The following is a 25,723-nucleotide window of genomic DNA, read 5'->3' as shown; positions in this document are numbered from 1 at the left end:
CACAGAACGCGGAAGAACGGCACAACAACCAACACGGCGAACCCACATGCTAGCCTCAGGTGACAGAAGACAAAATGACTGATAAAAGAATTCCCCCGACAGAGCCCCCGGGGTCACCGAACTGCCCCAGGTGCCGCGAAGACCCGCAAATGAACATCAACTACAGGTCTACGCAAACTAAGCAAATTGACAACTCCAAAGTCACAAGCCTTAACATATGCTCTACACATAAACAGAATCAAGGAAGACATTTATCTGGATGCTGAGCAGCGAAGAAAGAGGAAGTGCTGTTCCCTGAATCTGTTTATATGGGACTGTCTCTATGGTCATTTGTGTGAAAACACTCATGGGATCTGCAGTCTTTTTCTTTTGCCTTATTGTTAAAAGCTGCTGAGCAATAAAAATGGAAAGAGTAAAGCATAATCCCAGCCTCCGGTCCTGCCATAGAATTCTTGTTATTTACTGTTAAAAACATCTTCTCTCCAACATTGAAGATGGCTTTTAGCCTGACTTTTGATGAGAAACAGAAGACTGCAGTGTATGCAGCAAATACCCAGACACCTTTTCAAGATTTTCCCTCTTACCCTTTTCGGGATTGAGATACATTGGACTGTTAGTGGAGGGTTCTGCAGCATGAAGGCAACTTGTATACCTGATCCATTCCTCGGTATACATTTTACATGGTCTCCCCCTCTGGACTTAGCAAAATCTCTTGGAACACAACACCGCAAATCTTATTATTGAAGGTAATTGCACTTAACATACATTCTCCTCTTTCTTTTGGTATAACTAATGCTTTTTATTATTGGGACCCTTACTTTACTGACAGCTTTAGACTTAGCTCTATTAGTCTCTTTTGCCAGTACATGTAATAAAAATCCATGATCCAAAATTCCCCTGTGTCATATGTTATTTAGGCAACTTAGTGTTCCTAGTTCTGTCCCTCTGAAATCAACACTATACAGGATGCAATTTGTTTTTAGCTTTAATTTCCCAAAAGATATTCTTTGCACTATTTCTATTTTTTCATTAGACTGGCATCATTGTGGATATCGATGCACTGAGATCACTATTCACCCCAGCAAATGTTCAGTCATTATTTGAGGTAAAACCATGCCTGGCCCTTGCGTCCCTTGCTGGTGTTTCACAATGAAAGTTTCCATTGGTGAGAGCATTTAATTTCCACTAGGGTATTCATAAAACAATGTTCTATTTGTATCTAATGAACTGTAATCAAATGTACAATGATCAATATCTCATAAAAGTTTGATGGTTAAAAGGACATCCTGCTTGCTGGCATTTACATCCCATGCCATGATTATCCAACTGCTCCAGAAACTACCCTAGAATATGAATCCAAAAGGAAACTTTCACCTAGATGTGAAATTCAATATAATACTGTATACAGGCCACTTTTTAAACCCATGTTCTTTGGGCCACAACCATAGCACATTGTTTCAGATACATAAACCTCTCAGTGTCCTGGTGTTTAAATTGCCAGTCTGTGATAGCCCAGGAAATTATTGTGGGAGTATATGGTCTGAATGAATCTATTCAGAGCATATACTCCCACAATAATTTCCTGGGCTATCACAGACTGGTAATCTGAGTGTTAACTTCATGCTCCAACCTCAGTATTCTTCCAGCCTATTTTCAAGATAGTGAATATTCTCTATAAAATCAGTGCTCAAATGTTGATGTTATTTAAGTGAAGATTCAATTTCTTTGAGAACACGCCATGATCAGGTACTTCATCATAGATTTCACCTGGGTCAAGGGTTGCTATGATTAACAGCTACCAACCTGACTATCTTTTACACACCTATTGTCTTGCCATTTTTTTATAACCACCTGTACAGTGCATACCTCCACAGCATTTGCCCTATTGGCGACTACCTGACACATGGCCTGCTTCACAGCTCCACTGTGGGTGTGTGAAGACAAATCATGTACTTCAACTACAACGTTTACCACTATATCTGCCTCATACTTGGTGATGTTCCTCTTCCTCTCAAGTGGATCTTTATCTTTTACATCATAAACTCTACTAGAAGAATTAGTTTCTTGCTGTTTGCTCTGTGGGAAATTATGTGATATCCATGGCTCCCAGTCCCACAACTCAACATCAATGATTCTCTCGCTTACCACAAGAGATCATATTTCGCCGTGTGCAATTTGTTTTAAATTCCTAAAGCTCAGCTGGACAAATGCAGAATTCATAAAGACAGACATACTTGCCTGCTTAATATAACACTATGGGCAACTGCCAAGGACTACAATGGTTAATAAAGGTCTTCTTCCCAGGGGAAGGCCTTAAAAACTGTTATAGCCAGTGGCAGAATGGTATATTGCTATTAGAACATTCCACCCACTAAGGACAGAATGTTCTAAAATAAAATGGGGAAACGAAAAGAATAGCCTTGGATTTGGAGCTGAAGATCTATACCAGGCATTGGTTGTGCTGAGTCACTTCATTGTCTACAATGTTCTAATAGATATCGGTGACTGACAGGTTAAAGTTAAAGAAACCAATAATCATTTCTTCATCCTATGCTAAGCCAAATCGCTACGACAGGTCTTCAAGATCTCTGATTACCTGATCTATCAACAGCCATGTCAGAAGCATTGATGGGGCTGGGCAAGAAAAAATTCCGATCCGAGTTGCAGCCAGTGGTTCCAGCATGACTAGCGGGAGGTGGGCGTGGCAATGCAGCATTGTGACTGGTAAGCACCCTGGCGCCTCTTACCAATCACAACCCTGCAATGCAGCGCTGTGATTGGTTTTGAGCGTGTTGGTTTGACACTGAACCAGGGAATGGGGGCCTGGGAATGTTTTCCATGCAGGCTGTAATGCAGCCTGCATGGAGAAAAGGGAAAGAGTGTATGACTGGTTTGGGTGGCCCCAGAGGGCTGACCAAACAGTCATTGCGCACTTAGGAGTGGACAACTACCTCCTCCCATGCTCTGCTCCGATAGCAGAACTTGTAAATACAAAGAGCAATGCGTTGGAACAAATACTGGAATAATAATTAACTGGATAGGATAATAATAATTAATCCTCCCACTGAGACAAATTGTCAAAGTTATTTAATATAAATCAATATCACCGACACAAATTGCAGTTCTCAAAAAAAGATTATTTATATATTTAGATATATTATATCAAAAGTATTTCTTAATTGACATACACATATTCCTATACATCAATTATAACAAATATAAACAAAAAATATACAACAAAATAATAATGAATGTATATATACCTCACTATATACAAATAATATAGTGAGTAACAAGTATCCTATACACTTGTTTATTCTTTATTGCCCGGTTCATTAATACAGATGCTGAGCCTATGCATTATAAGCATTCTGTTTTTAAGAGATCACCCTTTATGATCAAAGGAAAGTACATCATGAGGAAAGATACATAGGTCCTCTTTTAATTAATGGTACTCCCTCAATTCTTTATTATCATTCAATGTATCTAGGGCTTCTCCAATTCAAGAGGTCGACGCGTTTCAGCCCGATATATCTTGGACCTCATCAGGACTGGGGTAACATCAGGACACCTTTCAAACGGTCCTTAGTGTCCTTGGTCCAAAGGGCCAAGGTTGCCCTGCCCCTATTATGGTCCTGTGTTTTTTTAGGGTATTGGTGGGTGACAGAGTGTTACATCTAACTATCCTTGTCTGCAGTCAATTACTGCACAGTGCCACAGTTTTTGTTTTTTGGCTTTTTGTGCAACAACCTCCGAGGGAATCACAGAATAGCGTTAAATATCTTATGAGTACCAAGAGGAGATTGTCCTACCTTTCGGGCAACTCTAGCTCTAACACTTCACACATTTACCTAGTTGCTGCAAACCTTCACTCTTCCTGTCACTGTTCCATTTACCGCCCAATCTGCAAAAGTGAAGAGAAAAAACCCATCAATTTTCGCTCATACGGTAACTACTTCCTTAGTGAAAATATTTTACTTTATTGGAATTGAAAAAGATTACACTGTTGCTCCTGAAAACCGGTATAACAATATTCATCCAGAGGCATCCAAATATTTAATTATTTCTACTTTCAAAATTATAACTAATGTACATTATGGCTGGTGGAAACGTGATGCTAAAAAGTGCTTCTGAAACTGTATACTTGTTTTCCTCCACCAGAAAAATTGTTTTCGTTGTGAAGGTATCTGAATTAATTTTGGGAGAGTAGGTTCCCCACTCCCGCACTAAAATAATGTATTCCTCTTGATAGAATTACATTTATGACAGATTCTATGGTGAGAAGCTACCAGGAAATTGTTGGAAAATAACTACAAACTTTGAGGTTTTGCAAATGAGCACACCCGGGATCGTATTCAAACTGTCTTCTACCTCTAGACATGCAATCAAAGACATTCCAACATTTTAGCAGAATATCTGTGTACATAAATTCCATTTGGGAGGCTAAAATGTCACCTTTCATGGTTCTGTGAATCAGCAATTTATTTCTACACTTGCAGTTTAAAAAGGTTGAGCACCAAAGTTGATGCTGCGAAGATCGTGTCTTGTTAGCCTAAGGATTAGAGTTGCTCCACCAATGTATGTTTTTAATTGTCTATATGCAGGGTCACTAGAATAATGCGGCATAGGAAGAACAAATTATGTGGCAGGATTGATTGGAGTATCCAGCTAGGAAATGCAAATTATACTGCAAGGAAGTGGCATGATTGCAATTGCGAAACATATTCAACACTTTTTCTGGCATTACTGTGTAGCTATTTTTACATTTTCTACCCCTGATACAAAAGGGATTTGAATAAAATACATAGGTTTCTTTAGATAAACAACCGTACAGATTCAGCAATTCCTCTTCAAATGATATTCACTAATACTTTATAACTTGATCTAACTTAGGAGCTTCGGAGCTTCAGTTTATTAGCACTGTTCTTTCTCTCGAAATCAAAGTAAAATAGTTTGTGTAAAACAAAGACAATGTTGCAGATAGCAAGTCTACATCTTCAACACTTTTAATTCAGAACATACAGTTATGTTCTAAAACGTGTCTTCAGTTTCAGGTTTTACCTTTTTTCACATTATATGGCCGCTGGACTCATGATTAAGAAACAGCCTTCCCGAACAGTATTCTACCTTCATATTTATTATTTATGTGCCTCGCTACGCGGCACATCAGGAGTCCACACATTGGATTCTACAAAGAAATGCAATAAGTATTCCATCTTCTACAGTCTTATTTTTGCTAGGTTCATAAAATGTCTGTCTTGTGCACCTGAATTTTGGTGACTAATGAAGCAAAACATTTTTATGAACAAGAGGAGCTAGTCTTTCTAACTTTTTTGAATTTCAGCCTTTAACCCCCCCCCCTCCTCCCATCCTGCAGTGCAGCAAAACTCTTCCTGGGTTCATCAAATGTATATGTGTACAACATTCTGGTGAAGGTATTTCATCTTTCTCTCCCTCAGCACAGCCTGGGCGTCAATTCACCGGAAGCCGGGGAAGGGGCATCACACACCATGTGGCCCTTTCTTTGACTCATACACACATGCTCAAACACACACAAACATTAACACACTCCCTCTCAGATAAACACTCTCACCTGCAACCATGCATACAACATAAGCTATATAGTATTTTCTTATGTACCTTAGCTGTCAGATAGGGTCATATTACCTCTCATCATACTCCATTTTTATTGAACTAATAATGAATAATATTATTCACTATTTGTGTATAAAGAACATTGACAGAAAACCAGGAAAATAGAGCTCCAAACGACCTCCATTGGGATAAGCTGCAGCTGTGTTCCAGGCACTGATTTTGCCAATTCTGAGGCCAGGGGTCACAAAGGCAGTGCCAGGGGTAGCAAAGGGCAAGCCAGGGGTCACAGCTGCGACCTCTGGAGTCCCTAAATGTCGCCCATGCAGCACAGTAGCCACGGGCTGAAAAATGACCAGTTGTCCTTTGCAAACGGTCAGGTGTGGGGATGCACACCATAGGCAGCAATTTCAATATCATCTGTGCATCTATCAGGATCACTCCTACCCTTCCTCGGTACAGGAAATAGCTGAAGACACACCTCTTTCAAGAACACTGCATCACAGCATAGTAAACGGCCAGGCTGCCCACTCAGCGCCCAGCTCCCTGTCTAGGATCTCACCATTGGACCGCAGCACTCAGCTACCTATTGCTATAGAGCCTTTCGTGCTCTACAAATAACACAGGGGCATATCTACAAGGCGGCGATAGAAAATTATCGCCGCTTTTGCTGCCGTTTTTGGCCGAAAAGCGGTGATAATTTTATCGCCTAATCAGCAAGATCACGCTATCGTGTGAAACCTTGCATTAGCGCACAAATTCTTAACGCCCAGATTTACATCTCTAATGAGATGCAAAGTGGGCGTTCCTGACCTGACATGACTGGAGAAATGTCGCTAAACGACATTTCTCCTATCATCAAGCCCCACGCTATGAAGCATAGCGGCAGGAAAAGTAGCAATAATCCCTGTTATCGCTACTTTCCTTACGCCTGCTTCAGGACTGACTTAGCCATGATATCCTATGGAAGGTGGATATCATGGCTAGGTATGTGAGGCCCTAGCATCAAGATAACGCCAAACTTCGTGTGATTATCGCTGGGTTTCCAGGCGATAATCTCACGTTTGGCAGTTAGCGTGAGGATTTTTATCGCTTTTGAGATAAGCGTTGCTAATAGCACTCTATCTCAGCGATAAAAATCCACGCTAGCCGGCGATAATTATCCTAGCGCTAAGTGCGCTTAGCGATAATTATCGCCGGTTGTTGCTGATATGCCCCACAGACATACACCTTTTCAACCTGTTGAGACAGAAACAGCGTTTGCTAATATTTGCTAATAGTGTATTAAGTAGCAAGTAAGACAAATTCACATTTACTCGCATACAGCTGCAGCTGTGGAATCACGTTTACCAATGATCCTGTCTAAATAGAATAATACAGCTGCACTCGTACAGGCTGCAGCCTAATCTATCTTTTTAGGTACCTTTTTTGGCACTGTGAACAATTTGTTGAATATAACTTTGTACTTCTTTTTTATTGCAGTGTCTGGCCACCCAATATTGAAAGAAGCTGACATCCGTGTCGTTGGAGAGCTGGTGGCAGCGTCAATGAGAGAGAGGAAAGAAAGACTCTTGCCTGCACCGAATCCTCAGTGCGATGGCTGAAAAGACGTCCAAGTTGTTTCCTGCTCCCCTGTAACAGACAACGAAGCGTGTGCAGCTGCATGAACAGCACCTCTCTGTATTTGAAAACATGAAGAATGAAAAAGAGTGCTTTCATTTAACTAAGATGCAATTCGAAATGTTTTGTGCATGCATGCATACAGTGAAATCAATAAAGTGTCCGTGCAATAATTGGAAATCTACTTTTCATATTTAGCCCACTTTGCTTTTAGACATTTATATTTTGCATTGGCCTACCTAACACTTCGATTACCTTTACCACGTTATTCAAAATGCACATAAATATATATATAGCTGGTTTACTTTTTGGGATTGTAGCACGCAGTGGAAACTATGGGGAATATTCTCAAGGACCGGTGATACCTACCTCAAACGCCAGTTAGTGGCAGTTTTTTTATCGCCGCCTAACCCTGAAATCTATCTCCATGTTAGCGATGTATTACCAAGCTGTCGCTACATGGTGATAGTATCAGGGAATGGCGTTGAAAACTGCCGCTAACATCAGCGCGATGGAGATAGGAAATCCGGAGTTAGCCGGCTATAACTACCGATAGGCCCATTAGCGGCAAAAAAAACCTCATGCTAGTCAGCCCAATGTGAGTTTCTTTTGTCTCTAATGCAAAAAATAGCCTATCAGTCAACCTCCATTATAAAATAGGCATAAAAACCAACAAACTGCAGAATGGAGCAGCCAGGGCCAAGTGCAGCACACATCAACAACCCCTGCAAGCCAGCCAACATCCAGGATGACCAGGATGACAGCCTTGATGCCTCACTGGACCTGCGCCTGAAGCCTGGATTCCTCGCTGGACCTGTGCCTGGAGCCTGGATGCCTCGCTAGACCTGTGCCGGGAGCCTGGATGCTTCACTGGACCTGCGCCTGGAGCCTGGATGCCTCGCTGGACCTGCGTCTGGAGTCTGGATGCCTCGCTGGACCTGCGTCTGGAGCCTGTATGCCTCGCTGGACCTGAGTCTGGAGCCTGAATGCCTAGCTGGACCCGTGCCTGGAGCCTGGAGTGGGATGCAAAGGAGCTGTGGAGTCGATGGTCGTGGCGGTAGACATTGAGGCGCAACGATCGCCCGTACCTGGTGGTGAAGTCTGGCAGGTCGCATGGATACACGTTGCTGACCTGTGTGAGAAGACCGCATTGCACTCATTGGAGCTGTCAATATTTGAGGTGCTCCTGCGCCCCAAAGTAGAGAGGTCTGCATCGCATACTATGATCCACCACTACACCGGGGTGCACGGAGGGATTACCAATGGTGGGTGCCGCCTCTCTGCATCACAGGCCAGATGATGTTCGGCTGGCTGGACGCTGTGGAGGGTGAGGCCCCAGAGCTGCGCTGAACATGTGTGGTGGGAGCGCTGCAACTTCACGCCTAAGGGAGCCTATCTGCACCAACTGCATTGGGAGGTTCACCAGCGGACTTGGTGGCGACTGCTGTACCCAGGCTTGTGAAATCCCTCCATCCAGATTTGGAGCGAGTGCAGCTGATTGCGCCACGGTGTCAATGTCCAGGTAAGGAGAAGGTGGGACACATAGCGCAGGACGCCTGGGGGTCGAGTGCCCCAGACATAGCACACGTAGATGATGCACCCCCAGTGTCAGCTCATTCGCTATGGCGGAAGAGCGTCGCCCCACTGCTTTCAAGCACTGCAGAGGAGGAACAATCATCACATGATGATAACTTACTGATATAGCCGTGCTATGTTTCCCTTGCGGGTGGATGGGTGCGTAGGACTGCTCCAAGCATGGGGCAAGGCATGGGCGGATTGGCATGCCCACTCAAGTGTGCAATGACTGTTTGGTCGGCACACTCAGGCCACCCAAAGCAGTCATCTGCACTTCCCTGTTCAAAATGCGGGCTGCATTACAGCCTGCATGGAGAACATGCCCACCCCTCCAGCCCCTGGCTGCATGCCTTGTCCTGTTGCCAATTACCAATCCCACCGCCACATCGCAGTGTTGTGATTGGCTCAGGGGAGAGAGCCTGGCTGCCTACTTCCTGTTCCTGGAAGCAGACGCAGGAGAGCAGGAGCAACGAAGACACGGGACCCAGCTTCAAGGTAAGACTTCCCTTATTAAGATTTTTACAACACCCGCTCACACACACAACCCTGCGTCCACGCCACAGCCAGTGTTTTTTCCAGCATTTACCACCTCACAGCTGTCCAGACCCCCCAGCACTTCTCAATGGCGGTCGATGTGCGCCCATGCACAGCGGGTGTACCACCCGTGTGCCAAAGGCACATACGTGGTTGCAACGCATGTCATAACATCGCATTCAATTCCCGTGCATACTACTACTAGGCACACTGCAACAGTAGAGTAGGTGTTGCAAAGCGGAGACATCAATATCACTATTCCCACATCAGTGAGTGCAACCCAAAACTAACCTTTGCACCCCAAACGCAACTGTGAACACTGGAATTCCTTTTGAGCCCCCATAACACACCCAAAAATCTAATTAGACCCAAATGCACACCCCAATATCCATATTATATCCCAAAACACCCCCCAAATTCCCTATTTTACCCCAAAACACCCCCCAAATTCCATATTTTACCTCAACACCCCCCCCAATTTTTATATTTTACATCTGAAACCCATACACACTCGAAAAACTTTAAATTACCCCATTACTGACCTCACAATGCGTTGTAATCAAATGCGATGTAAAGGCACCTGTGTTGTCGGAGTTGCGTTGTTGATGATGTACTGTCTGCGTTGTAATGGTCATCTCCCGTGCCAAAGGCAACCCGAAGGCTATGCCGTTTGAATCCCGCTGACCCTGAATCTCGCTCTGCACCAAGGAGCCTTCCTCTTGGACACTCCACCGCCACGACGCCAGCACCCTCCTTGCCATCAACCCTGGACGCCACCTCGCCTGCCAGGACCAACCTCTGCCCCGGACCGGACATTGCCATTGCCATCACTGACACCTGCAGTATTGCCCGCAAGGAGCACCCCGACCATCAAGGAGGAGTCATTGCCATCACCTACAGAAGCACACTCCAACTGACCACGCACTCTAATGACCCAAGGGTGACCATGGACCACCTCAACTCCCAGATCGTAAGTCAGTGAAACTCTTTTGGCACTCATCAGTCCAAGGAAGGGGCTGAGGCATATCTTTTAAAGTGAGTGCCAACAAAGGTTTGGCTATTAGAGAGAAGTTAGGGATCCACTGCCTACAATAAGAGGTGATACCCAGAAAGGCACGTACCTCTCTTTGGGTGGATGGCACAGACATTTGCATAATCGCCTGAATTCGTTCTGGTGTCAATCATCGTCCCTCCTTTGATAGGAGATGACCCAAGTAGGTAACCTCTCGGCAAACATTGTAATTTGGAAGGTGAAACCTTATGATTCAGATTAAACAAATGGCGTAATAATGCAACAGTGACATTTTTGCAAATATCTTCTGAATCAGCGGCGACTAACAAGTCGTCCATGTATTGGATAAGAGCAGCACCAGACGGCAAACTAAAAGTATCAAGATGACATTTGAAAGCTTGGCTGTAAATGGAGGGACTTTCACAATAGCCCTGAGGTGCACGCTTAAACCGGAAGCTTCGGCCTCCAAGAGAGAAGCCAAAAATGTCCCTACTCTCTTCTGCAATGGGAATACTAAATAAGGCATTCTTTAGATCGATAACAGAGAACCAAGTCGCTGTGGAAGGTATCATTGTCAATAGAGCAGTGATATCTGGAACAACAGGGAATTGTGGTACAACAATTTTGTTTACCTCCCGCAGATCAATTACGAAACGATATACAGGTGGCTGAGAAGGATCAGTGCATTTAAGAACAGGAAGAATAGGACTATTGCATGTGTTACCTCTTGTTTCTTCAACCACACCCTTCTGAATCAAATCATGAATGATTTCCAAAAGCGCTTTTTCACCTTCAATAGAAATTCTATACTGCGGGATGCGCGGTAATTCAACATTGGGCTTGAGAGTGACAACATAAGGTGGAATCTCAAGACAACCCACATCGTTCGGACCCGTGGCCCAAAGCGCTGCTGGAAGAGGAAGCAATTCAGGTGGAAACTGATCTTTGAACAAATACATTGGAGAGATCAGTTTCTGTCCTAAAGTAAGGTGTACACCAGAAGGAGAACAATATATTGTAGCATGCATTCTTTTCAATAGGTCTAGACCCAACAGATTTTCACCGCAACCATTTGTCAACAGAAGTGGAGCTTCCAAATCATAAGGACCGATTGAAATAGGCAAAGGGCAAGAAACTGGATTACGAACAGGGGCGCCAGAAAATCCTTCAGAAACATTGGTTAAGCCAGACAAAGGTGCCCCAGGGAGTTTAGAATGAATGATAGAACTTCTCATTGCCCCAGTATCTAGAAGAAAGGGCTCTGAAACACCCATTGTAGTGACGTTAATATAAGGTCCATTCTGATCTACTGGAATCGACACAACTCCCTTACTTTGTCCATGGCTGTCCTAGTTAGCATGAAGACTTTCATTCTCGCCTTCAATATAATGGTCTTCATTGTAATACTGTGTAGACCTAACATTTTGCTGATCAAAGTAGTTCACGGAATTGGGAGAAGGAAGGGCACGCTGTTCTTGAGTCAACACACCTCGACCTCTACCTCTGTTTGCTGACTGGAGGCCAGCACGACCTCGTGGAGCAGATAATGCTCCATTGTGCTGCAATAAAACCGGACAACTATTCTTGAAGTGACCTTCTTCTCTACAATAGGCACATTGATTAGGTCCTAACAAAGGTCACGGAATGTATGGCTCAGGTTTTTGATACAACCTCTGAAACTGCGGAGGCTGTTGAAATTGAGGCTGAGCATAACGTGGAGGATAGGCTTGTTGCAAGAGAACCTTCGTTTTTAATACTTTCGTCTTTTTCTCTTGCTTTTCTTTCTCTTCTTTATCTCTGTTTTCATAATATTGTGCAGTAGCCAATATCTGTGCAGAAGAAGAAACAGCCCATGAACTTTCTGAATCTTTCAATTTGTGTGACAGCTCGGGAAGCAAATTAAATACAAATTTATCCACAAATAGTCGCTGTCCACCCTCTGTAGCCATATCTTGACCACTGTGGTCGATAAATGTCTCTTCAAAACGAGTAAAGAAATCAGAGACACTCTGATCTTTCTTTTGTTTGCATGCTGCTAGTTTATCCCAATTTACTCTCAATGTAGGCATCATAGTTTTCATCAATGTAATGATTCTACCAGGGAGTTCCGAAATCAAAGCGTCAGGCTTTGCACCACCCACTTGATCTCTATCTGTGGTAGTTATAACATCCCAAGTAGCACCTAATTCCTGCGCGTGATCCTCTCTACGAATCTTGGCCCATATTGTCTGTGGGACTACATTTCCCATCAACATATCGATATCTGCTAGGTTCATAATGCAAGCATCAACTGTCTGTGATAATTCTTTATAATAACCTGCAGGCTTTTTACGAGGATCCGGTAGAGTCTGTTTAAGGGCCAAAACTTCAGATCTCTTCCAAGGGACATGTACCCATATACGTTGGAAATGAGCAGGAATAGGTGCATTACCACCTACTCCCGCTACCTCCTCCTTCCATACTGGAGGAACCTCTCTCATAGGAAAGTTTTTCAATGTCAGTTTAACCGACGGATCAGAATCAAGGAAAGCCTGAGAGGACAATAAAGATCAATTAGAAATAAGTGTCCTTACAGCTTTCTCAACCTTAGAACCCACAATAAGTCCTTTATCAAAATCAGTCTGAACCTCTAATAGATCTTGTGGGATCGGACTCGAACTCACATCTTCCCATTCTTTAATGAGTGTATCGCACATTGCATTAAAAACATATCTTTGCGTAGGCGCATTCCATTGTGAAAAGGTAGGCATAATATCGGGCACACTGTATTGAGGGCCCTTTTTGATCCATCTACGTGCAGGAGAGTCCAACCTTTCTCGTTCTTCAAAATCTGGGAACTGACTACGAGACTGTTCTTCGAGCAAAAGCCGGAGACACATTTAAAGCTTCAAAGAAAGGAGATAGAATACCAGTGACTGTGTCTGTGAGACGCTTACGCACAGACGGAGAATTAGACATAAGAATTGGAGACAAAGTATTAGGAGAACTGACAGAAGGAGAACCGATAACTGCAGGAGGAGCAGAAGGCAAGAGAGATCTAAGATCAGGAGATGAGGGCAAAGAAGTTGAAATTAACGGTAAAACCGGGAGAGTAGGTAATACTGGAGGAGGCAAATGCGGAAGAGCCGGAACAGGCGGAGGTACCGCTGGTGGCTGAACAGGCTGTAACGGCTGAGGTGCATTGGCACTTTGTGCATAGGGCGGAGGCAACCTTAATAAGTGGGACATTAGGGGATCTTCTTCTATATCTTTCTTATTATCGGAAGGGGAAACAGGCAACACCGGATAGCATTTATCTATCGCCATACGATGCTGTCTTTCTGAAATTTCAGTCGCATTATCAATTTCATCGTTTTTAAACTGTTGGGCAGCCTGTATAATTATATCCACAAAATGAACAGGGGGGGCGTAAGGGCGCTTTTTGAAAAAAGGTCCAGCTATGTGTGCCCTCAGAAATTACAACAATGATAACAGAGCTGTTCCTATAAGTGAGATGAGAAAAGGGGAGGAATGTGTTCACGGACACTTAAAATATTGGATATTGAGGCCCTCACACAAACTCAAGGGTATCGTAATTCACGTTACCCCTTCGAATGTATTGCATCATCATCGGGCTGCTCCTGCGTCGAGTCGGCTGGTGCAATACACGACGGGCTCTTGTTTAAGGAGCACTTTTATGGAGATCTTTTTTAATCCAATGAAGCCGGTGGATGCATGCGTGTGTGGGGCTCTAAAGTGATGTAGATGAAAATGCGTTGGTATTTAAAAATAGCTTTAACGAGGACGCGAGTCGATTGTTCACCACAAACCCCCCCGAAGCTTAATGATTTACACTAAATGTGATATTTATCCCTGGGCTTCACACAATAAACAGTCAGCATTGACTATGAGAGCTTGTAGAGTTTAGGCATAAGCTTTAACGAGGACGCGAGTCGATCGTTCATCACGACCCCTCTGAAGCTTAAAGATTTACACTAAATGTGATATTTATCCCTGAGCTTCACACAATAAGCAGTCAGCATTGACTATGAGAGCTAGCCTCTAACAAGATATCACTATACGCCAACCCAGTTGGCGTAGTGCTTTATCGTGGGTTTTTTTCGATATAATCACAGCAAACAGCGATCCATATATAAAGGTTGGGGCAGCCATTTCGGCAAACACATGCATTAAGTAAGAGACTAGGGACAGCACCTTCCCCAAGCATTAGGGTCACAGCCATAGCTCTTATTGAATGTAATTCTCTGCAAAAAAATGATCCATCCTTACCTTCACGATTATATAGAAAGGAGGGTTTTTTTTAAATCAGAAAATATGTGTTTCTCAAGCATTTTTGCAAAATTCACGATGTATCTACAACAATAAGAGAAGGGGCCACCATGACCCTGGAGTTTGTCATTTTTAACTACCCCCGTTCCTCTAGCTGTGTCCATATATGATTACAGAACGCGAGGAACTCCTTGCGTTCATCTACCAGGAACTGCAGTGGACTATCCTTATGAATTGTTAGGGTAAGTCCATTTATTAATTTTACCAACACCGTGTATAGTAGAAGTCACTTCACAGGGTTCATTCTTCACTTAGTAGTTTTTTTTCACCCTTCACGTTTAGAGTGCACTTTCACCACATTTGCACTCAGTGGTTCACGAGATATTTAATGTAAACAGACAGTGACTATACCATGCTTTCTGTAACCTCCTTGGCCTTTATCCCCCTACAGGTAGACCGAGCTGCAGGTAACACTAAATTTGTGACAGAGAATGCATTCTGTTTATTTAGATATTATGTTTAATTTTTAGATGTAGATAGATAAACATCTTTTTGGTCCTGAAGAATCGCCAGAGTACTTCTCTAAATGGAGCGAGAAACATGTCGACCCAACTGAGGCAGTGTATATAACTTAGTTAATAACTCTAGGTTAATAACACTTAACCTCAGAATCTTTTAACTAGGGGAGAAGACTTCCTAATAAATTAGTTGAGCAAGTACTTCGACCCCTATTTTTAAATACCAACGCATTTTCATCTACATCACTTTAGAGCCCCACACACGCATGCATCCACCGGCTTCATTGGATTAAAAAAGATCTCCATAAAAGTGCTCCTTAAACAAGAGCCCGTCGGGTATTGCACCAGCCGACTCGACGCAGGAGCAGCCCGATGACGATGCAATACATTCGAAGGGGTAACGTGAATTACGATACCCTTGAGTTTGTGTGAGGGCCTCAATATCCAATATTTTAAGTGTCCGTGAACACATTCCTCCCCTTTTCTCATCTCACTTATAGGAACAGCTCTGTTATCATTGTTGTAATTTCTGAGGGCACACATAGCTGGACCTTTTTTCAAAAAGCGCCCTTACGCCCCCCCTGTTCATTTTGTGGATATATTATGCACGGATTTCTATCCGTGGGGCATCTTCCGGTGGGTTAACCTGTGCATATCCCCCACTTTTAAGGTTTTTTATGTCCCTTTCCCCCCCTTTTAGTACAATAAGGACTCCTTTTTGTCAGTTCACCTGAACCCTGAAACTGGCCTCTACATTCGATAACATCAATACAATAAAGAGAGTATCTCATAACCAGAGACCATTACTCAGATCATTATCACAATGGAAGGTCAAGGGCTGAGTTTTGGGGATGATTTTGTTGATGAGATACTCAATGCCCCCTCAATTCTGGGAGCCGATGGTGGGGCAGCCACAGGGAGCCAGTCAGAAGACTGGCAGTCCTTATCCTCACTAAAAAGAGACTGGGTGAAGATCACACTCCATGGCGCCCTGATGACAGAATACCTGAGGGCAAACATCGCCCCTAATGGCTTAATAGTGAAAATCTTCCCACGTATTTTCCTAGAGGACGGAACATTCAAGACCGATTGGTCACAGGTGTCATGGAAATGCACCAGAGATCTCCTCATATTGATTATCAAGACAGCCAAGAGACTAGCAGATACTCTCTTGGCAAGGATCCAATTGGCAGAAAGCACTTTGAAAAGTGCGACATCTACGACTCTTTTTAAATCAAAGTTGTCGGAAATCAATAACGAGATCGCAGAACATCGCGAATACTTAATGCGACAAAAGGTTAAAAAGTTACAAAAAGATGTGAATAACTTCAACAAAGAGAAAATGTACCCCTATTTAAAAGAAGATTTTGTACCTCCAAATTCCAACAATTCTGGAGAATCTGATACAAATTCTAACTCCACTAGAAGAGGCTCCTCGAGCAACAGCAACTCGAGCACTGACTCAACTAACCATGGTACTTCACGTAAGGGTAATCGCCAAACCTACCCTACTTTCCAACCGGCTGCCTTTCAATATCCAACCTTTTGGCAATACCCTATGAATTTGCACGGCCAACCCCAATATCCAATACCACCACAGGGCCCGCCACAGCTCTACCCCCCGGTATACAACCAGCCTTTTTTAGGCAGAGGTTGGGGCAGAGGGCGCGGGCGAAGAAGAGGAAACAATCAACAAATCCAACAAGGAACCAGAGTCCAGTGGGAAGACACTCCGAGAACAATGGAAACCAGGAGCCACACCAACACCAGGAAGAAGACCTAGTTGTCAACCTTTCTCAAAGAACTCTCACTGAAGTCGAACACAGAGTACTCCAAAAAGGGTTGGGCTTTGTACCAACACCTCAGATCGATGAATTCAAACAGCAGTGCGAAATTCAACAATTTTTCCGCAAAATCAGGTTAAGATCCTTTTTCGATGGAACCGAAACCACAGAACAAACAGACAGTGGTTTGCACACAAAGTCTTCCTTCACTCCTAATATGTCAATGATTCCAACAGAAGTATTGACTTTCGAACAAGCCGTATTAAAAGACCTGGCCAACATAACCAAACCTAAGAAATACAGCAACTTGTGTAAAGTGGAGATTGAGGCTATTAAGAACTTGTCCAACGATACATCAATAACCATAAAGCAAGCAGATAAAGGAGGGGCCACGGTCATAATGGATACATCAGAATATGACCTGGAATGCAGACGACAACTGAGTGACAGAACTTACTACACTCCTGTCTCCGCCAACCCCACCCAAAACCTACTTGCTACTATCACAGCCTTAGTCTTCTCGGCTGAGAGTGAAGGCTGGATTAGCAAGAAGGAGGCCACATTTCTGGTGAAGAAGAATCCACGCACTCCATACTTTTATACCCTACCAAAAATCCATAAGGGTATTTCACCTGTCCCTGGAAGGCCCATCGTATCAGGGATAGATTCGGTCTTAGAACCGTTGTCCCAATTCTGTGACTACTTTTTGCAACCTCTGGTCAAGAAGACTGCGTCTTACATACAGGACACCTCAGACTTATTAAGACTCTTGAATGAACTACCATCCACGGATGAGATCACACTATTGGTGACCCTAGATGTACAAGCACTGTACACAAATATACCACAGAGGGCTACTCTGAATGTGGTAGAAGAAGTCCTGAATCAGGGAGTCTGGGAACACAACACCCCCACTGGTTTCATCATGGAATGTGCCACCCTAACATTGACGGAGAACTTCTTTGAATTCAAAGGCCAGATTTACAAGCAGACACAAGGAACTTGCATGGGGAGCACGGTTGCTCCTAGTCTGGCTTGCTTATATATGTCTGATTTTGAGACCCGGTACATTTATCACGAGTCCAACCCTTTCAGCACAGACATATACCTTTGGAAGAGGTTTATTGACGACATCCTCATCCTTTGGAAGGGGGATATGTCGACCTGTACCGAGTTCTGTGACTGGATCAACACCCTTGATCCACACCTCAAGTTTTCACAGACTGTGTCCGACAACATCATTCCTTTTCTAGATCTAAACATCAGTCTACATAGGGGCACTTTATCCACCTCCCTATACAAGAAACCAACAGATCGCAATAGTCTATTACTATACACAAGTCATCATCCCCGCAGTCTGAGGGACAATTTACCCATCGGACAGTTCCTTAGGGTAAGACGAAATTGTAGTGACTTGGCAGACTATAGAGTAGAAGCGAAGAAATTGGCGAATAATCTTCGGGCACGTAACTACCCTGCCAAACAGATAGCCCTAGCCAGGAAGAGAGCCCGAAACAACAACCTGAAGCCCTTCTGGAACCCAAAGTGACAGCTCCAAACGAAACCCTGACCTGTGTCACATCATTTACTCCATTGTCAAATCAGATCACTAAAACAATCAAAAAACATTGGAACATTTTGAACACAGGCACCATGCAACTTGAAATTCCTAGATTTGCATTCAAACGCACAAAAAACTTAAAAGACACCTTGATTCACACTCGTCCACGTCCGCAGGGGCAAACAATCCAGAGACAATTATGGGATTTGCCACCTGTGACTGGACACTACCCTTGTGGCAGGTGCTCAGTGTGTCCCATGACCACAACACACAAGTCTGTCCTCTTTAACAATAATTTTAAATGGGAGCTACGTCGCCATACAAATTGCAACACAGCGAATTGCATATATCTCATCACATGCCCCTGTAGACTGCAATATGTTGGCATGACCACCCGCCCCATTAAAATACGCATGACTGAACACCGCAGCAATTTCCGCTGCAAAAAAATCACCACCAGAATGTGCACCCATTTTCTAGAAAAAGGACATCTCCCAGAGTCATTCACCTGGCTCATATTGGAATCATTTTCGAACATCACCAAGGATGCTTTACTTGCAAAAGAACAGAGGTGGGTGTACAGGTTGGGCACTCATGTGACAGGATTGAATGACGCTATTCCTTGGGCTTCCATTAAACCTCCTTGAATCACGCATTCATTAACACTAACTCTTGACATACTGCACTCTCCTATACTGATATAGAGGTTCGAGTGGTCTATACAGCGTACTTCATATGGAAAGCCTAAAGAAATGATTTAGAGTGAATCATACAGACCCACAATACAGACTATGCAACTGGGGATGGCGGCCTCTAAATATACTTTTAACATCAATCGCTTTTTTGAAAAAATATGTTGCCCCTTCAGATTTTTATGACAACAATGTAATTAAGCAGACTCGCAAAATACACCCGGGTCCCAGGGGCGATATGCCCTAACGATTAAAAAATCAGAGCGACTGCACTTGAAGAGCAGTTGTACGACAAATAATCAACGTAACTTGACCCTCACCCAAGATGGCGACCGTATTCACCACCGGCCGCTGTTAAGCTATGCAACCCCTAGTGTCCCCTTCACTTCCGGGACCACGTCAAACGCCGTCTTCAAATACGGCAACGAGATTCTACACACCGCCGCCCAGTCCTGGTAGAACGGGGTAGGTGTGTACGAGACACGGACTCGGCGTGTCAGTAAGTAGACTTTCTTTTTAATTTCTGATCCTCATTGTTTTAACTCTCAAATACAAAGTAGGGGTATTAGATGATTTCACTTGATACTACGGGACCCATTTAGTCAACAAATAAACGGGCACCTTGTAGAATTAAGGCATAAGCTTTAACGAGGACGCGAGTCGATTGTTCACCACAAACCCCCCCCGAAGCTTAATGATTTACACTAAATGTGATATTTATCCCTGGGCTTCACACAATAAACAGTCAGCATTGACTATGAGAGCTTGTAGAGTTTAGGCATAAGCTTTAACGAGGACGCGAGTCGATCGTTCATCACGACCCCTCTGAAGCTTAAAGATTTACACTAAATGTGATATTTATCCCTGAGCTTCACACAATAAGCAGTCAGCATTGACTATGAGAGCTAGCCTCTAACAAGATATCACTATACGCCAACCCAGTTGGCGTAGTGCTTTATCGTGGGGTTTTTTCGATATAATCACAGCAAACAGCGATCCATATATAAAGGTTGGGTTAGCCATTTCGGCAAACACATGCATTAAGTAAGAGACTAGGGACAGCACCTTCCCCAAGCATTAGGGTCACAGCCATAGCTCTTATTGAATGTAATTCTCTGCAAAAAAATGATCCATCCTTACCTTCACGATTATATAGAAAGGAGGGTTTTTTTTAAATCAGAAAATATGTGTTTCTCAAGCATTTTTGCAAAATTCACGATGTATCTACAACAATAAGAGAAGGGGCCACCATGACCCTGGAGTTTGTCATTTTTAACTACCCCCGTTCCTCTAGCTGTGTCCATATATGATTACAGAACGCGAGGAACTCCTTGCGTTCATCTACCAGGAACTGCAGTGGACTATCCTTATGAATTGTTAGGGTAAGTCCATTTATTAATTTTACCAACACCGTGTATAGTAGAAGTCACTTCACAGGGTTCATTCTTCACTTAGTAGTTTTTTTTCACCCTTCACGTTTAGAGTGCACTTTCACCACATTTGCACTCAGTGGTTCACGAGATATTTAATGTAAACAGACAGTGACTATACCATGCTTTCTGTAACCTCCTTGGCCTTTATCCCCCTACAGGTAGACCGAGCTGCAGGTAACACTAAATTTGTGACAGAGAATGCATTCTGTTTATTTAGATATTATGTTTAATTTTTAGATGTAGATAGATAAACATCTTTTTGGTCCTGAAGAATCGCCAGAGTACTTCTCTAAATGGAGCGAGAAACATGTCGACCCAACTGAGGCAGTGTATATAACTTAGTTAATAACTCTAGGTTAATAACACTTAACCTCAGAATCTTTTAACTAGGGGAGAAGACTTCCTAATAAATTAGTTGAGCAAGTACTTCGACCCCTATTTTTAAATACCAACGCATTTTCATCTACATCACTTTAGAGCCCCACACACGCATGCATCCACCGGCTTCATTGGATTAAAAAAGATCTCCATAAAAGTGCTCCTTAAACAAGAGCCCGTCGGGTATTGCACCAGCCGACTCGACGCAGGAGCAGCCCGATGATGATGCAATACATTCGAAGGGGTAACGTGAATTACGATACCCTTGAGTTTGTGTGAGGGCCTCAATATCCAATATTTTAAGTGTCCGTGAACACATTCCTCCCCTTTTCTCATCTCACTTATAGGAACAGCTCTGTTATCATTGTTGTAACAGCCTGTATAATTGTCATACCCTGCGCTTTTCTATCTCGTTTTGCTTGCTTAATTTCTTTCTGTTTGGCTTCCTTACGCCAAAGGCGGAAAGAGTCAAACATTGCCGGCCGGGCTTTTCTTTGGAATAAAACTACTTCTAAATTGTCTAGCACATCAGGATCAAAACTACCATTTTCTGGCCGTTTTAGAACTCCATCTTTCTTCATGTATCGGGTCCATGCCTCGCTAAAGGCAATGGGGCCAATACCATGTTTTGAATAGAGCTCATATGTGGGAGTTCCAACCGAAGGAATCGGACAAGAATCCTCAAGCCGGGAATCCCTATTACAACCAAAACAACAAATTCTTCCAAACTTAGTCAGACCAGGCATCTCGTGATATCACCGGACTGTTCACAAACTTCAAGGGGGTAAAACTCAGTTTACGCAACACAAATGCACTTACCCTCGGCTTCGGCTATTGCAATAGTCGAATCTAAGGGCCACAAATACTAAGAAAACAAAAGACAAAAATTGTGGGCGCGACCCACGAAAATACTTAACTAAGGACATCTTCTCCCGCCAACAGAGGCCCGTCTATCGTCTCACCTTACCATACATCACCAAAGGAAGGGCCAAGGCAGGGCGGCAGTCAGGGCAGCGATCGTCAGCAGCCGTCAGGAAGGAGTAACCGCGCTGCAAAAGACCTTCGGACCACTTTCGACATACAGGGGTCGCTTAATGTGGCTCGCGAACCCTCCGGAATTTTCTTGCGGGGTTCCTCACGACCTTCGGGCAGAACCGGTACCACTGAAGCCGACCCACATTGGGCGCCAGTTGAAAAACCAGAACCTTTTGGGCCTGGCGGTGCAGGGTACGCCTTAGTCTCCTGGATTCACCTGCTCAGCTACACAGACACACGGGACACTCTGTCGGCGTTAGAAGATCAGATTTATTAGCTGCAGCTAGTACAGTTATCCCAGAAGTACACAAGGTAGGTTCTCAGGAGACTGCCACTTCACTCTGTGGCGCACAAACTTATATATCATATAGGTAACATATACATTAACCAAATACACTCCCAGAACATACAAGAAAGAGCCAATAAGGAAAGTTGGAAAACAGGACAGAACCAATAGGAGAGATTGGAAAACAAAAGTGTCAGATGACTCGAAGAAATCTCTCCTCCAACTATGTTTGTCACCCCTCCCTCAAACTAATTCATTAACGGATTCATAACTAACTTGCAGGTGGCGAGATACGCTTGTGTGTGTTGGAGGACAGTTGTGAAACGAGAGAATGCTAGCAGAAGACAGTGAAGGCCAGACGATAAGATAAAGTCAGAAAAGAATAGTGTGAACCAACAGATAGTTGAGACAGGGATTAGAAAAGCCAGACAGGGATTAGTGTACTCGGCCAGTCCTAACATCAGCTTTGCAAACAGAGGCAGAAAGCGTATTTCGACACCAGGCTGCAGAAAAAGCAGAATAGACTTTGTTCGCTGTGCTGCCTGAGTGATGGCAACACAAAATGGCGGTGGAGCACAAAATGGTGGGTCGATTCGATCGTGATCAGAAATCGAAGTTCCTCAGTTGGCTTTATCATTAGGGAGGCTATTTATTACCTGTAAGATTTCATCTGCAGTGTAGGGTTCGTTGAGATAATCCCTATGTGCCTTGTCAAGCCATAGTAATTCCAGTGAGTCAAAATATGTTGGTATATCTTCATCAATGTCTGGGAGTCTGGAAGTGTACAATGTTTTGTAGAAGGTGGCTAAATGTTTAAGCGCCTTCTGAGACCCTCTTATTGGCTCTCTATTGGCATCCAACAGTTCTGTAATAAATACGGACTAACGAGGAGGACGAAGAGTATTAGTCAGGGTTTTGCCGGGGCAATCCCCTTCCCCATATCTTCGTGCGGCGTGATATTTCCCTAGAAATTTCACTTCCAGGTTGGCTTCCTCTTCAAACTCAGACAATGTTGTCCTAAGTGTTGCCAAGTGTGTAATGTCCTCAGTTTTAAAATATTTGCTAATTTATTTAAGCACGCCAGAGTGTTTTGCAAGGCAGTGTCCCCTGACAACAACCTTCAAGGCCTTCCAGAGCGTACCCTCCGAAGACACTGACCCCTCATTTTCCCTAAAGTAGTTGGAGATATCATATCCTATTTCTTCCCGGAAGGCCTGGTCCAATAGGACATATGGGGGAGTCTCCAAGCAAAGGCCTTTCTGTATGACTTCGGTAGATTGATTTGTAGCAAGCAAGGGGCATGGTCGGAGAGAGTTTTGGGCAGTAGCCGAACGTCTGTCATCCAAGCAGCTATATCTCGGGAGACCAGCCAGAAGCCCAGGCGGGACCACGCATTGTGTTGAGCCGTGATACAAGATCCCTCGGCTATGTCAGGATGCCATGACCTCCAAATGTCCACCAGCCCGTTCTCCCTCATAAGTGTGTTAAGAGCTTCACTTGCTCAGTGGTGTAGTCTATGCGTCGACCCCCGTCGGTCCAGCGCATCGTTTAGTACGGCATTAAAGTCACCTTCCCAAATTAAGGTATCATATCCCAGGCTTTAGATTTTTGCCCACACATTGTAGAAAAAATCTGGTTTGTCAGTGTTAAGCCTATATATGGCCGCCATTGTCATTTCTGATCCACCCAGAGAACCATTCATAAGTACAAATCTACCCTCTGGGTCCAAGTTTAATCAAACTAAATTCCATTCCAGCCCTCGGCGAACCAGTATAGTCACCCCCCTAGAGTAGTTGGAGTACACCGCTGAGTATATGTTCCCCCAGTGTCTATGCTGTAGCCTGATTGCAGATGTATCTGTTAGATATGTCTCCTGCATAAAGCAGCAATTTATCCTATGCCTTGTCAGGTATGCCTGCACCAGCCAAGATTTACAGTGGTCATTGAGACCCCTGATGTTGCAAGTAATGAACTTAAAAGATGTCATGCCTAGTTAAGACAGGGTGTAATGCATGACCCGGTCTCCGCTAAAGTATTTAGATGTTCATATAAGCCCCCGGACCAGTAAATCTCATACATACTGCACATTCCTGTGTGTTCTGTTAGTCTAAGGCCTGGTGCCTTGTTCCATATTTCCATGAGTCCGATATCAATAAAAAACCTGTGCTGCACTGTAACCCCAACCAAGGACACCCCACCCACACAACCCCCCAATTAGGTTGAGGTGCAATATCCCACCCTCCCTCAAAAAAAACAACAACCCAACAGTATAATGAGACAACCAATGGTGGGAGTTCTCCCTTAGGGGCAGGGTATCTCTGGCATAAGTTCTGACCTAGGGTCAGGTGACTGAGAAATATCTAGTGGACCAACAGTTTTTACTTTAACAGTGTTACATTGGTGTATCAATCAGATGACACAATACTTCACCAACTGTCTTCTTCACGTGACCACAGTTTGTCGCATGTCCAGTTTCAATCATTGTCACTAAGACCTGCCTCCACTCGCCTCACCGCTGACGGCGATCGCCTATTGCTCATTGCATGTTATGCAAATTTAAGGGCAGACTTTGCATCTGAAAAATGGTTCTGATTGCCGTCTTGGGTGACTTTTAAATAGGCAGGGTACAGTAGTGCTTATGGGATCCCAGCTTGGCGAAGCAGGCGTTTAGCTGGCACAAATTCCCGTCTAGCCGCCTGATCTGCAGGTGTAAAGTCTGGTCAAACGGAGATTTGATTACCTTGATGTGGTATTTGTCCCATTTCTCTGGCAGCACGGAGTATTCCATCACGATCGCGCTAGTTGAGAAGTTTCACAAGGATGGGCCTGGGTGTGCCACCCACAGGCGGCAGGGGCCCTAGAGTTCTGTGTCCCCCCTCTACTATGCACATTGTAAGGAGTATGGACCCGAACAGTTCCCACAGTAGAGTTTGTACAAAGTCTTCCACCTTGTCCATCGCTGTTGTCTCCGGTATTCCCGTGATGCGTATATTATTTTGGCGGGACCTGGCTTCTAAATCTTCATTTTTAGCTTTAATAACGTCAAGTACCTTTTCCATATTTAGTCAGTGTTCCTTCGTCTCAGACTGGAATTCATGTGCACCCATGGCGCAGTTGTCCAATTTGTCTAGTCGAATCTCGTGAGCACCCACCTGTTGCTTTACCTGGTCCAGGCGGTCCGTGAGTTTATCAATTTTATTGTCTATAGTTTTTAAGCTTGATTTCACCTCTAGGAGGAGAGAGCGCAGATTGTCCCCTTTCTCCGCCATACCCTCTCTGTTGTCTTCCTCAGGATCCTGGTCCAGTTCTGTGTGCCTCGTAAGTCTCTTATTCTCAAATGGGTGTTTAGATTGCTTAGTGTCTGGTTTTCCCATAGTTAGTGAGGGGTGCAGGCCTAGGGTCACACGGCCGAGATATCCTAGCTCTGTAAGTTG

General features: G+C 43.9%; 1 protein-coding gene across 6 annotated transcripts in view; it reads left to right on the top strand.

Moving 5' to 3' along the window:
• The window catches only part of IQCM (IQ motif containing M), a 1,338,699-nt gene extending 1,331,326 nt beyond the window's left edge, over positions 1 to 7,373 (top strand). For all 6 annotated transcript variants that reach the window (XM_085641647.1, XM_085641643.1, XM_085641646.1 and 3 more), the window contains one exon: positions 7,075 to 7,373. In XM_085641647.1, the coding sequence (XP_085497773.1) occupies positions 7,075 to 7,196 (122 nt within the window). In that variant the 3' untranslated portion in view covers positions 7,197 to 7,373. The remainder of the gene's footprint in view (positions 1 to 7,074) is intronic.
• Positions 7,374 to 25,723: the final 18,350 nt, after the last annotated feature.

Source organism: Triturus cristatus, chromosome 2_2 (genome assembly GCF_964204655.1).
Source record: "Triturus cristatus chromosome 2_2, aTriCri1.1, whole genome shotgun sequence".
Classification (NCBI taxonomy): domain Eukaryota; kingdom Metazoa; phylum Chordata; class Amphibia; order Caudata; family Salamandridae; genus Triturus; species Triturus cristatus.
This window is presented reverse-complemented; position numbering and strand designations above follow the sequence as displayed.